The sequence below is a fragment of the Sturnira hondurensis genome, unplaced genomic scaffold, assembly GCF_014824575.4.
Source record: "Sturnira hondurensis isolate 20B ecotype Veracruz unplaced genomic scaffold, ASM1482457v3 Scaffold0000167, whole genome shotgun sequence".
Lineage (NCBI taxonomy): Eukaryota > Metazoa > Chordata > Mammalia > Chiroptera > Phyllostomidae > Sturnira > Sturnira hondurensis.
This window is the reverse complement of record NW_028072798.1, coordinates 2126370-2141723: the sequence shown is the minus strand read 5'-3', so window position 1 is coordinate 2141723 and position 15354 is coordinate 2126370. Positions and strand designations below refer to the sequence as shown.

At 38.2% G+C, this 15354-nt stretch overlaps 1 protein-coding gene across 1 annotated transcript in view; it reads left to right on the top strand.

Annotated features, from left to right (window-relative positions):
• Positions 1-10751, top strand: part of RGS17 (regulator of G protein signaling 17) — an 88963-nt gene extending 78212 nt beyond the window's left edge. The window contains exon 5 of the mRNA XM_037052459.1: positions 9883-10751. Within this exon, the coding sequence (XP_036908354.1) occupies positions 9883-10071 (189 nt within the window). The 3' untranslated portion in view covers positions 10072-10751. The remainder of the gene's footprint in view (positions 1-9882) is intronic.
• The last annotated feature ends 4603 nt before the right edge of the window (positions 10752-15354 follow it).

Below are 15354 nucleotides of genomic sequence, written 5' to 3'. Positions count from 1 at the left end.
ACATTCTTAGAATTGTTTATATAAGTTACTTCCTACATGAAGCCAATAGGCTGAAAATTGCATTTCATTGTTTGTCTTAAAAGCACGTTTTATATGCTTTTAATAATTTGAGCACAGTGCTACATAATAGGTGTCTGCCACCAGGAGGACATACAACTTCCATTTCTTGGTTTGGCACACCCGTCAAGAGAGGAAGGACCAAACTTCACAGTTTCAAGAATCTAAAAGCAAACTAACAATAGCCTACGGGTAAATTCTCTGTTTATGCCGTGTCCTCAGAAAACATAGCAGCAATGAAGAGAAGTGGAAGACGAAGAGTTGACTTGCTGTGCATAGCAGATGCTGCTGGCAGCTTACGTGCATTAAGTATTGGGAAGACAACCCCCCTCCAAATAAAGGACTTTAATTAAGAGTGTATTTAACAGCTATTACCAACTATCAGCAGCACTGAGCTATTGAATGAAGAAATCATTATAAGTCCTGCGACAAGTGTCTTTACCCAGGGCGGCCACCTGGCCCTGCCACCTGCCATCCACGCCACAGTGAATAATTCCCTTCATGCTTCTGCTTCCTTGTCCCGTGGAGTGAAGCTGTGGGAAGAGCTCTGAACCCCACCACCTCTGTGACCTCCAGGCTCTGCCGCCCGGTGGGTGGTGTTAACTGTCGTACGGATTGTTTGCTTCTGATTTCACCCTGACCTTCCCATTGCTAACTGGGAGGGAAAAGGCAAGAAACCTCTTTAAACACCCACATTTTCTCAAAATGATGCGTATGGGATGAGCACACGGAATCTGTATGTAGGTGTATATTCCTTTTCAAGAAAAACGATGGGAATTCTGCACTTCCAGTACTTCGAATCAGGTTTTATAACCAGGATTCATGTAACCATATTTCCTTAGATTCTTTTCTTTGTGCATGCTCATTGTCATTCACCAATACTTTTCAAGTATTTCCTGTGAGCTGGGTAGTAGGCCAGATGTCCGGGATCTGGCGGTGCACAACAACAACCACAAAAATACGGCCTATTCCTTAAGGAGCTTACAGTTGGGGAGACGACAAATCATGCCGAAAGAAGTTGTGACAAACTTGATGGTGGAGGTGGAGGTGAAATGATGTCCTTTAGGACTGGGGTAGTCAGGTAAGGTCACTCGGAGCGGGTTAGATTCAAGTTGGTACAAAATCTAAAAGCCACTGGGCTTGATCAAACAGGTGTCATCGTACTTAGGATCAATTATTATTATCTTACATTGGGGTTAAACGTTATTGTTGATAAAATGAAAATCTTACTTTATTATTACGAGTCTTAAAATAATCCTTTAGCTACTAGGATCAGCAGCCACTAGATGGCACCATTTGACAACAAAGGAAACTCACTCCCCGAGAAGTACAACGGGTGGGTCACAGAGGTTAGAACTCTGTTTTTGTAGAGAGAGAACGTAAGTCCAAAGTCTCCTGATTTCAAACGGGGTGCTTTTCTAACCATAATGTGCTGATTAGTTTCTCCATTGTCCAGTGCTTTCTTCATGACCCTACCGCAGATTTCTATGAACCCCACCTTAAAACCCGAGGCAGAATGAGAAATAGACACCGGAGCTGCATGCTTGGACTCTCCCGGAGACAAGCAAGATGTGCTTTCCCGTCATTTGGACCTTACTGAGGATGTGACTGCTGAGCTTTTATCCAACCAAGAAACAGACACCAACAATCAGTCTTATGCAACTTACAGTTGTTTTCAGAAGAAGTAATGAACACAAAATAATATGACTAAAAGTACACACGGTAAAAATGTATTAGAACTGATCAGACAACCAGATAGTCTTTAGATCTATAAAATTTAACATAAGAAACAAATTTAGTTAAAATTAAAAATCACATCTCCAGTGGTAGAAGCTAGACTGGGTAAAATTTGATACAGACTCATAAAGAAAAAAGAGAAAAAAATCTATCAATATTTTATAGAAAAGAATTCTGAAGAAAACAACTTAAGTAAAGTTGAAAATAACATGCAAAAATAGAGGGAGAATCTTAATCATGATATGCAAAAAGTTGTTTTAGGAATTTATGTCATTGAGTTGATGAAGGGTTTCTATGAGAAAAAATTCTCAGTGAAATTCATCATCGTTAGTATAATTCTGCCAAAAATTAGAGTCAAAGTTTCCATTCTAGCATCTGGATGGCTGGGACAGACAGGCAGCACCAAAACTTGGTGCGCTCCCTTGGCCATAGTCGTGCACCGTCAGGTTCTCCTCCACAGGGTGGGAAACCGGGTGAGGTTAAGCCTGGTGCCCAACTCCGTCCCACCCAGCTTCTCCCCACCCACACCGACAGGATTTGTCTTCGTTCTCCCTGCTTTACCGCCACACTCTGCAGACCTGGAGCTCTCGTTACAGTTTCCTCCCAGCTGGTTTGTGCAGTTGCCCGTGAGTGTTTTTATGTTTGCGGCCACTTGCTTTTCGTCTCCCTGTCTCCTGCTCCCTGTGGGAATGACTGCTTCCAAGTTCACGGAGGCCTGTCGCAGTCACTGATGCTGTCTCACAGCTTCAGCTGCCACCTCCCAACACTGCCAACGTTTCCAGCGCCGCTGAAACTGCCGATTAAGGGCTGCCAAACCTACCGGTTCTGTGTGTGCCCTGTCCCACCAGTAGTTCTTTCTGAAACCCTGTTAGTGCTGCACTGTGCCCCTCCCTTCTGTCATTTAGATGTGAGTCTGTGAGGACTAAGGGACACGTCCCCATTGTCCAAGGGCAGCCCTTGTCTGTCCTACTCAACATTCTGTTCCATTAGGATGTGTTCTTTCAGGAAACTCCTCGTCCCTCCAGCCCTGGATCCCATTTACGATGGCCTAAGGAGCCATCCAGTCGTGCCTGAACCCTAGGGTGACTGTGGCTCAGGGCCCATGCTGGGATCCACCCCCATTAACTTGTATTGTAGATATTCTACAATCTGAAGCACAAAGATGCCACAAGATGAAACTGTAGATGGTTAGACCCATGGGGTTTATCCTTGTTATTTGACCTCTCCACACTCTTTTTGACTGACCGACAAGCTATTCAAACAACCAGATACTAAGGTAAATGTTTTCTTTTATTTGTTTTTTGTCATCTTGGGTGTATTTACTGACCACCTTTTACATATACTGTGGTGCGTGTGGGACGGAGGGGCATGATTTGGTGGAAGACATTGTTCCAATCTCAGTGAGTTGCTACTTTCAGCTTTTTTAAAAATTGAATTCATTGGGGTGACATTGGTTAATAAAATTGTATAGGTCTCAGGTGTACAGTTCTATAATTCATCATCTGTATATTGTATTGTGTACTCACAACCCCAAGTCAAGTCTCCTTCCATCACTGTTTATCCCCTCTTTGCCCTCCTTATGAATTTTTGGCAACAGTTTGAGGAGAAGTGTTAGTTCTTTGAATGTTGGGTAATTTTACCTGTGACGCCATCAGGTCCCGGACGCTTGTTTACTGGGAGTTTTTTTATTACTGCTTCAGTTTCATTAGTTATAATCTTTCTATTGAAATTTTCTGATTCTTCCTGACTCACCTTTGAAGATTGTTTCTAGGAATATATCCGTTTCATCTAGATTGTCCAGTTTTTGGCATATAGTTGTTTATAATATTTTCTTACAATTCTGTATACATTTTTGGTGTCATTTGTTACTTCTCTTTAATGTCTGCTTTTATTTATTTTGGATCCTCTCTCTTTTTTTCTTGGTGAATCTCATAAAAGGTTTGCCAATCTTCTTTATCTTTTCAAAGAACCAGCTCTTGGTTTCATTGATCTTTTGCACCTTTTTTTTGGATTCTATTTTATTTATTTGTGCTCTGATCTTTATTATTTCTTCTACTCGTGTTGGGTTTTGTTTGTTGTTCTTTTTCTAGTTCCTTTATGTGTATGGTCAGATTGTTTATTTGAGATTTTTCTTATTCCTTGAGGTATGCCTGCAATGCTATGAATTTTCCTCCTTGGACTGCTTTTGCTGTGTCCCATAGATTTTTGGATTGTCATGTTCTCAATTTCATTTGTTTCAAGGTGACTTTTGATTTCTTCTTGATCTCATTTTTAACCCATTCATTGTTTAGTAACACATTATTTGGCCTCCATGTTTTTGTGTGTTTTTCAATTTTTTTCTTGTAATTGATTTCTAGTTTTTTTAAGATTTTTATTTTATTTATTTTTTTAACAAGAGGATTTCTTTATTTTATTATTTTTTACATTGCTATACTTTTATTTTTTTAACTTATTTAATTATTTTTCAAGTTCAGTTTTCTGTCTATTACTTCCATCCCATCTCTCCCCTCATGTTTCCCCTCTCCCTCCCATTTCCACCCTTCTCAGTTGTTGTCCATGTATCCTTTATATATGTTCCTCTAAATCCCTCCCCTATTTCCCCTGAGATTTCTAGTTTTATACCACTATGGTCAGAAAAGATGCTGTATATAATTTCAGTCTTCTTGAATTTACTGAGACTTGTTTTGTGTCCTAATATGTGTTTTATCCTAGAAAATGTTCCAGGTGCACTTGAAAATAATGTATATTCTGCTGCTTTGAGGTGAAATGCTCTGAAGATATCAATTAAATTCATCTAATCAAGTGTGTCTTTAAAGTTGCTATTTCCTTATTGATTTTCTGTCTAGAAGATCTATTCACTGGTGTCACTGAGGTGTTAAAATATCCTGCTGGGACTGTATTATTGGTTTGGATATAAATTTTGTTCTCTTTTTGAGTAAAAATAAGAGACACATTGTTCTCTCCTTTTATGCCCATCAAGATTTGCTTTACATATTTAGGTGCGCCGATGTTGGATGTATGAATGTTCACAAGGGTTATATCCTCTTGTCTGATCACTCCCTTTATCATTATGCAGTGTCCTTTTTTGTCTCTTACTATAGCCTTTGCCTTAAAGTCTTTTTGTCAGATATAAGTATTGCTACTGCAGTTATTTTTTAATTTCTGTTTGATTAAATTATCTTTACTCTGCTTACTTTCAGGCTGTGTGTATCTTTCAGTCTGAGGTGGGTCTCTAGTATATATGTGGGTCTTGTTTTCTTATCCAATCAGCCACCTATGTGTTTTAATTGGAGCATTTAAGCCGTTTACATTTAAAGTGATTGTTGATAGATTTGGATTTGCCATGTAATTGTTTTAACTGTTTAACTATGTTCTGGGTTTCTTCCCCTCCTCCTCCTCCACTTCTTCCTTCTCCTTATCTCCTCTTTCTTCTTCCTAAAGAACACCTTTTAACATATCTGGTAATATTGGGTTGGTCGTAACAAACTCCTTCAGCTTTTTCTTGTCTGGGAAGCTCTTTATTTCTCCTTGAATTTTAAATATCCTTGCTAGGTAAAGTATCCTTGATTGTAGCTCCTCGCTTTTCATCACTTTGAATATTTCATTCTAATCCCTTCTGGCTTGAAAGGTTTCTGTTGCATAACCAGCTGACAGTCTTGGGAGCTCCCTGTAGGTAACTGTCTTTCTCTTGCTACTTTTAAGATTCTCTTTTTGTCTTTAACCTTTGCCGTTTTAATTATGTGTCTTGGTGTGGGCCTCTTTGGCTTTATTTTTAGGGAATTTCTGCACTTCCTGAAATTGTATGTCTTTTTCTTTCACCATGTCAAGGAAGTATTCAGTCACTTTAAAAAAATAGATTCTGAATCCATCGCACTCTCTCTTCTTCTGGTGTCCCTATGATTCAATGTTGTTACATTTCATGTTTCCTAAAGGTCCCTTAAACTATTCTCATTTTCTGAAATTCTTTTTCTCTTTTTGCTGCTCTCATTCGATCTTCTTTTTCTTCCAACTTACTGTTTATTCCGTCTAGTGTATTTCTTATTTCAAATATTATGTTACTTATTTCTGACTGGTTCTTTTTATATTTTCTTCATCCAACCTACTGTTTTTTTTCTAGTGCATTCTTTATTTCATATATCATATACTTAATTTCTGACGTTTTTTTTACAGTTTCTATGTCTTCATGCTGTTGTAGTTCTAAGTTCCTTGAGCATCCTTATAACCATTTTTTAACTCTATGTCTGGTAGATTGCTTGCCTCCATTTCACTTACCTCCATTTTGGGAGATTTCTCCTGTTCTTCCTTTTGGGGCATGTTTCTTTGTCTCCCCATTTTGGACACCTTTTTGTGTTTGTTTGTTTTTTATGTATTAGGTAGATGTGCTATGACTCCCAGTCTTGGTAGGGTGGCCTCATGTAGTAGGTGTCCTAGGGGACCCAGTGACACACTCTCCTTGATCACCCAAGCTCCATGCTCCAAGAATCTCTCTTGTGTGAGTTATGTGGGCCCTCCTGTTGTAACTGATTATTGACGGCTACTGGCCCATTTGTGTGCGGAGTCAGCTCTCAGGTTGGCCGACTGGGAGTGTCAACCCCAAGCATAGCGCACGGGCTGCTGTGCCGGCGCTGAGCACACAAAGCAGAACTCGCCTCAGCGGTGTCTGGAGCCTGGGAAGATGTCCCTTTGGATGCACTGCTTGTGGAACTAATTGAATCCTGCTCGGATGTTGTCTGAATCTCGCTACTGAGTTGTCGTTGCTGGGGCCTCTCGGAAGGGACTTCGGTGCAAACCAGTGGCAGACTTTGCTTGTGACTGGCGCTGGTCAAGCTGTTGGTATCACAAAGTGATCCACAGTTTGTGGCCACCTCTGCTAGGTCTGGGTGTGTGTGGGAAGGACCAAGCTACACACCAAGGCTGGCTTTACTAGCACCATGCCTTGGGGCAGGTCAGCTAAATTCCTGAGACACCCCAAGACCTGCCTCCACCTGCTGGCTTCCTCTTCGCCTCAGTCCCTGAAAGAGCCTTTGGCAGTACTTGAGTTGCAGGAGGTATGTGCTCAGTGAGGCACCAGGGAGAAGCAAGTGGTGTTCACTAGATTAATATAGATTCAAATGTGGTGCCCGTGCTGGGTCCGATGCCACTCAGCTAATGCCCCAGCATGTACCATCTAGCTGGCACCTGCTGAGTGCCTGCACACCTTTGTGGTAGGCTGTAGTCTCAGGGAGTCATCAAGGTTAGGCCAGCAGAGTTCATTAGGACCAAACAAACCAAGATTTGGCCCTGTGAAAAGAGGACTCTGTACTCGTCATGTGTGCTAGGGAAAAAGTGGCCTGCATCCTAGAGCTACAGAACTCAGTCTGCCCCAGATTCTTCTAGGAGCCTGATTTTAGTAGGACAGGGCTACCAGGGGTTGGGAGGATGAAGCTAGAGGATCTGCTTCTCAGGGGGAGGTGCTGGTCAGGCTTGGGGGGAGGTGGGGACATGGCCACTGCCCCAGAGCCACACAACTCAGTCTGTCTCAGATTCTACTCAAACTTTGGCAGGACAGAGGCACCAGGAGCCAGGAGGGTAGAGCTGCCAAAGCCTGGAGAGTGTGGCTAGCGGATCTCCCATGAGTGGGAGGTGCCGGTCAAGTTCATGGGAAGATTAGAGGAATGGCTCTTACCCAGAAGCTACACCGTTCAGTCCCTGACACCTCCTGAGTCTGCCAGACTTTATACCCTGGCCCAGGCAGCTTGTTCCTCAGCAGAATGCGAGCTCTCCAGAGGTTCTGTCACCCAAGCTCTCCAGCTCTGGGTGACGGAAGGTCCAGACGGCGGGGTTACTGTAGTTCCCTAGGTTGTTAGGCAGCCAGCCTCTTATGTGCCCGTGCCCTTCCTCTCAGTCTGGGTGTGGCTTCTTCTGTGCACACTTGGTTTGACCACTCCCGTCAGCTACCCCAGTTGGCTATTCAGGCTGATTGCTCTATGTTTTAGTTGTAATTGCAGTTTGGCTGGAGGAGGTGAGTGTAGCTTCCACAAGCTCTGCCACCATCTTTGATCCTCTTCAATATTTTATTTTTTAAATCAAAACAGCTCATGTGTTTTGTTACAGGTTACTAAACTCTGAACAGTACTACTTTCTGTGGTGTTTCACTACTGTTTTTAATTGGAAAAAACAAACAAACAAACCAAAAATTTTACAATGAGGACTCAAGATAGTTAGCAAATCATTTTATTTCTCTGTCTTAAGATAACTAATATGATTCCAGCTACTGAAAAACTGTTACATTTAATTACGCTATTATTTCAGAAATAAAGGACCTTTTTCTTTATCACTAATCTAACATTTCTTTCTCCATTGAAACAAAAAGTTCTCAAGTTTGAACACAAAAGTACCATTTATATAAATGGTGGAGGGCATTTGGTGAGACTTCATCTTATCACAACACCACATTATAGAGCAAGATCAAACAGTTTAAATTTCCATGGCAACACTTTCCTGTTGAGTAGAAACACAAATAATATATTTAAATAAAAATCTGGGAAAAATTATGTACTTATTACTTTGTACTTGATGATGATTACATGTGGCAATATTACAGAAAATAAAACTTAGACCTAATTCCAGAACATAAATATTGTTTTGCAATTCCTGACAAAGAATACATAGTTCCACCAAGTGATGTTTCCTGCTTTGCTGTTTGTAAGTTGGTCTGGCTAAACCACAGAACTTTAGTCCAGATCACTGTTTCTGGACAAACCCTCCCATAGCAGCCGTCTCCCAGAGTACACCCATCAGCCCAACTCCACATGGACCACGGAGCTCAGAAACCTGGGGACACCGGGTGAAATCCGGGTGGTCTGTCACTGGGGCTACTTTAGACCCCAGGCTTAATTGAAACAGTTGGTAGATAAGAAGCCAGAATCAAAAAATGCTTTTGCACAATTACAATTAAACATTTACACGTAAATATGAAAAGTTTGTACAGGCTTGAGTGTGTGATGAGACAGTTGACTATGGATCAGGTGCCCTGTCCTTGTGCAACAGTGACGACTGAGCAAACCCATCAGGTCTCACTGACGGTTTACGTCTGGCAGGGTTTTGCTAACAAGTCATTTTGTGCAGAGCTAATGTCTATTCCCCAAACATGTCCTTATTGCTATTTATTTCTCTCTGCTTCCCTTATCAATATGCCCTACCAGTTCCAATAGGGTTAGAGGAAAAAAGACAACTGGACACTTGCAGAATTTCTGTATACTTTTCAAATAACATTATATTAACTACTGGGTATTCTGAATTCCTACTTACACCTCTCCTTTCAAAGATTCCACTTGAAGCAATTATTCTGCTTAATCTTTAGTACAGCAATCTTTGGGTGTATTCTTTTTTTAAAAAAATATTTTTATTTATCTTTAGAGGGGAAGGGAAGGAGAGAGGGAGAGAAATATCAATGTGTGGTTGCTTCTGCCGAGGACACACAATGTATTGTGTGTCCCCTGCCGGGAACTGGCCTGCAACCTAGGCATGTGCCCTGACTGGGAATCGAACTGCGAGCCTCTGGTTCGAAGGCCCGTGCTCAATCCACTGAGCTACACCAGCCAGGGTTCTTTGGGTGTATTCTGATATAAGAACTATACAGTTTCTGTGTGTCGGCGAGTAGACCTAAGACATAAGGGTGGCCTGCTGTGGTTCTGCTCTATCAGGAACTTCCTCATTATTTCCCACTTTAGACAAAGTGAAACTATCAGCATTTGATACACCCACTCATTTTTTTTCCAGAGAGCTACTCTGCAAATTTTTTTCCTGGCTCCATAGAGTCACCCAGAAGTCACATAATAGTGTGAGGTAAATTTGTGTTCTTGCTAGGGAATTCTCTGGTACCCCAACAATGAATAGAAACTGTCAAAAACAATTTTTAGTTTTTTTGTTTCTTTAATTCAACTTTTGAAGGAGAAAAGTTTGCAAAGTTATATAGTGTTTAAAAAGATAACATCAAGATTTAGGTAGTTGGATTGACTCTTTGGAATTTCTCTGAACCCAAAGTTATTTCATTGAGATGTTTTGAAAAAAACATTATTTACTATATCTGCTCTTATTTCTTTTTAGGTCAGTCTTGATTCTCGAGTGAGAGAGGTGATCAACAGAAATCTGTTGGATCCCAATCCCCACATGTACGAAGACGCCCAACTTCAGATATACACCTTAATGCACAGAGATTCTTTTCCAAGGTTTTTGAACTCTCAAATTTACAAGTCATTTCTTGAAAGTACTGCCAGCTCTACTTCTGAATCTTAATCTTCATTTTCAAATGTCTCTTGGGAGGGCTGGGATGGGAAATAGACGTCGCTGAATAACACCAGAAGCGGAGTCCCTGGAGAACTGCAGGTTAGCATTCCTCGGGCTGCTGGGAAAATCCAACCATATGGTCTTTGTCTCCATTTTTATCTGGGTTATCCATGGCTAAGTTTGGAGAAAATACCACGTAAAACAGTGAATTGCCAAATTAAGTTTGTTTTCTTGAACACTCATTCTACTTGCAAGCAAACTGTGTTTGTAGTCCCTCGAACAGTCTCCTACTATATCTCCAGAGACCGCATGTGCGAAGTAAAACTGCTTCATTTGCCACATAGTTGTCGTAATATTTAATCCAATGGCATAACTTATATCTGTATTTAAGGACTTTTGTGCAATATGGTCTTACAGAAATTAATGCCCAAAACTTGGCTGGGGTTTGCATTTTGAAAATATGATCTAAGACAGAAAAAGCCAATTTTTAAACTGTAACAATGGTATTCAACCTAGTATACACTGTGTTCAGTACACTAACTTGGAAGCCAGTGTTCCCGTACATGAAAAAAGAGCTATTTATCTCTGTTTGCTGGAAAATCCTAACGGGGATTCCTCTGGTGGTTCACTGCCAAAACTGTGGCATTTTCATCACAGAAGAGTTTGTTGTGTAAAAAATAATAATAACACAAAAAGAGCAAAAAAAGCACAAAATAATTTGAAGATATTCTATCTTGATGACAGAGTGATATTGTTTTTAATTATAACAGAAGAAAATGAATCTATGTATATATCACATGTCCAATACTGTAATTAATTTATTAAAGACTGACTCTCCACTTCTAAAACAGTTGTGTTATGGATGTACTTTAGCAAGAAAAAATAATGAGCTTGATCACTTAGTTTTGGAATATAAAGAAAGGACTTAGAGTACCTATATGTAGCATCATAAAAAATTTTTGGTGAAAAGCATCTGTCCCTGGGGCCTATTTTTTTGCAAGTAAAATCCAATGGGAAGCTAAGTCTTAAATCAAGAACACTTTTATAAGGGTTGTGAAGAGGAAAATTCTCTACTTCAGACCCTGTTTTCACATAGTATCTTAAGAATTACTTATTTAAAAAATGTCAAAACCAAACTATTAATTCTCCTCTGTGATTGAAAGGCAGTGCAGTGCTCAAACCTCCTGGCTGTCATATTATTTTTTAAAGCATCACTGAGTCTTTGAGACAGCATAGGTGCCTGGTGTCAGCACGTACTTTTGACATTCAAGAAAACAGTATCCTCTTGTGACCCCCCAAACGTCAGTGTCATATCTACACCTAGGTGTTACATTTGAATATTAATATCCCCTGGAGGCTATTTTTTTAACCTTAAACTTATTAAATATTGAGTAACCTAAAATGAAAGTTTTAAAAATATTTATAGAGAATACTGGCCTTATATTAAGGATGATATTAAAATAGGTTTTCTTTGTCATTTTTAACTACCTCTCATTTTTTAATTTATTAAGCATAAAAAAACAAGTTTGAGTTTTCTTTTTAAAATTTATTTTACTTGAAAAGTTAACATCATAAGTTTCCTTTCTCCATAAACTTAAAGCATTTTAAGCATTGGTTTTTAAAGTAAATTTGATTTTCTAATTTATATAGAATTCAGGAGATATGTTTAAAAGGGCTATTATCTATTCCCTATGCAAATATTTTAACTGTTGCGGTGTTTGACAAAATGGGATTTAAAAAAAAGTTTGCAGAGTAGAAAACAAAAATGTTCTGTTTACACTGGCGTTGCTGACTATCCTACCATATTCAGCACTTTTAAATACATTATTTATGAAAATGTACTTAAAATACAAGATAGAAAATATTTATAATAATCACTTCTTTTAACAAATGCTAGTTCTTGTCTGAAAGTGTTAGTGTGTTAAGACATACTTTATCCATGTCAATTGGGTATTTACTATTTCTATAATAGTTTTCAGTAATATGTTGAAGAAGACAACTATGAAGATGTTTACAAAAAGTCGTATTTTTTTTCCTAAAGAGTGAGGAAAAACCTAAAAGAATCATCACATCTATTGTGAAGTTCTATTGTTCCTGAATTATTTAATTTTGGGGTTAGAACTGAGTTTATTATGATACTATGATGTATACACATGTATGTTGTAATACCTTCCTTGTTGCTGTGTTTGAAGCACAATAAATTGGTGCACATGAATAGAAAATGTGTAATATACTATGATACACTGCATGCATTGGTCTTTTAAAATGTAGGCTTTATATTCTTTTTGTTACTATACATGATGGTGACCTGCTAGTTGTAAGTTATCTTTATAAGATACCTTGGGCTATTAGATGACTTGTCTGTTTGACAATACTTTAATATTTTACCAAATATTAAAAAGATGAGGGCCCTTGTAAAGAGTCCTGATCTCTAATGTGGGCATTTGTAAAATGCAGATTTTGAAGTTAGTTTATCCACTTGAAACCTGATTAGGCAGTTGTATTGAGAATGATTCTAGGGTAGATTCACACATCAGATGTTGCTAACCATGCTATGTGAGCATTTCTGTGCTAAATTCCTATTTTGGGGGGTGGGAGGGCAGGGTTTCTTGTTTAATTTCAAAATGTTTCAAGTTTCTACCTAAGAGTATGTCTGTATATTTGCAACTCTACAAATTTTTAAAGTATAGTGTAATTCCTTCTGTTTTAATTACAAAGCTATAATAAACAAAAATAAATGCCCTCAAATGGTGTCTATGCTACCATTCCAAGAGCACAATATCTGTTTTGGTAGAATTACATTTTTCCTAGTGAGTGAATTTCTCCCTGAGGAAAAATTAGCACTTTAGAAGGTACACTTGTGTTTTAGATTGCCAAGATATCTTTGTATACTGTGAGAATCTGCTAATGCACACGGAAAGAGCTTAATGCTCTTTCTATAGCGCCTAACTTCAGATGTATCTATCTATAATGGAAAGAAAAGTAGAGAATATAGATTATATATAAATATATATCAATACACTGGAGAGCCAGATTTCTTTAGAGATAGATCTTGTACGTAGATCACACTGACAGTAATGGATGACATGGCTTCTTCACTCTGGACACCTGTTACTATGTTATCTGAGGGTGACATAGAAACCCCTACAGTGTTACAGAGCAACGCACAGTGGGTGTGTTGGCATATGAACAATGACAGCAGAACACAGTTTTGATGTCAATGTTACTAAGTGCAAAAATCAAGACCAGAATGTGGTCTTTTTTTAAATCCTAAACTATGTATGTACATAGGATGGCCAGCTCTGATATTTGGTCATGGTGCATGGGTGTTTAATAGTAAGTATCCTTTAACGCTGCCTAGGTTCTTACGGAATGAACTGTGTATCGTATTTTTACCTAAGAATTCAGTTTTGCAAAAGGACTATAGAAATAGGTAAATAATGTTTATGTATTAGGGGCAAAAATGCATTTTCATCCCATTAAGCTGATTGAAAATAATACCTAAGTCTTAATTTTGAAAAAAACCCTATTTTTTCCTATACATTTTTAACTTACATTAAGAAATAAATAATTGTGACAAATTACATCTGCAAAAATTACAATATATCAGACATATCAAGGAAAAATATACACTAAAATCAAGAGAAAATAAAATAATCCTTCTGAAGGCCACCTAAATTTCTTAGCTCTAAAATGCCTATATGAATTCTGAAAAATTTGCAATGCCTGCCTTGGCAAATTATTATGAAAGGTGGTAACGATATTTCCAGAAAGTTTTCTGACCTGTGTATTTATATTGACAGTTACAGCAGTTAATTATCAAAATATATGTTTACAAAGGATGATATTTGTGCGCTGTTTTCAGTTCTTTATAAATTTCTGACCAATATAAAATGTTTGTTCTCCTGAAAAAATAGTCTTAAATCCGTAAAAGATTTAGCTAGACCCCCTGATACAACTGCAAATATTTTATCAGTAAAAATGATTCCACCCTGACCGGTGTGGTCGGTTGAGCATAGTCCCACGAAGTGAAAGGTCACCAGTTTGATTCCCAGTTAGGGCACGTGCCGCCTGCCTGGGTCACAGCCCGGTCCCTGGCTGGGGAGTGTGCGAAAGGCAACCAATCAGTGTTCCTCTCCCTCTTTTCCTCTCTCCCATGCCCTCTCTCTAAAATAATAAATAAAATCTTCAAAAAAAAGAAACCTGACACCACAAAGTTGCTTCAGATCTTCCCCGAAACACTCTTAATAGTATCCTTGGCAACACAAACAGATGAAGTTTTATTTCCAAATATGAGGTTTTCATTATAAATTTGATTTCAGGTTACATTTCTGTCTTATGTGATTTGGGGCAAATCATTTACCCTGAGCATGTTTTCTCATCTGCAGATGAGGAATATACTTAATTTACACGATGGCCATAAGAAAGAAATAAAGTAAACATAAAAAGAATAAAGTGTTATGAATTATTTTGACAAAGTTCTCCAGCTGAACTATAATTTCCATTTTTCAAGAATGTATTAAATGCCATTTTAGTGCACTTTTCTTATTTTTTCAAACCATACTTTAGAAATGTGATTTAATTATTTTTCAAAAAAAATACAACCAAGTTTATTTTCAGATGGAGGAATAGATGAATGATATTGCTTTGTTTAATACTGTGATTCAAAATCACTGTTTTCAGTCCACCAACTTCACCCTCAATCCACAAACAAGAAATCACACATATACACATGAAGATATATATAGCTAGCTGTATGTATACATGTGTATATAATATTGTATTATAGGTTTAAGTCAATGTTTAAATAAGAAAATATTAAAAATTTTTATTTCCATTGGAAATAAAATAATATTCCCAAGAAAAGGAAGCATATAAATATCAAGTAATTTGCCAAATAAATATGTGAGGGTAGAACCAAAGTTAAATTATAAAACTGGCCTTTAGATAACATTGATACTGACATGGAATTGAAAGCATTCTTTTTAATATTAGAGTAGTAAGATTTTTAAAATAATCTTACCATGAAAATAGAATAAAAGGCATTTGTATGTTCATAACATGTTTCATTAACATTTTACTTTTGAATAGTTTCAGACTTACAGAAAAATTGCAAAGATAGTGCAATGAGGTTCCATGTACAGCACACCCATGAGATATCTGTCACATAATGAGCCAGTATCAATGCATTAGGTCTACACTTTATTCACATTCCCTTAGTTTTTGTCATTTTCTGTTCTACGATCCCATTCAAGAAACCACGTTACAACTAGTCATCATGTGTCCTTAGGC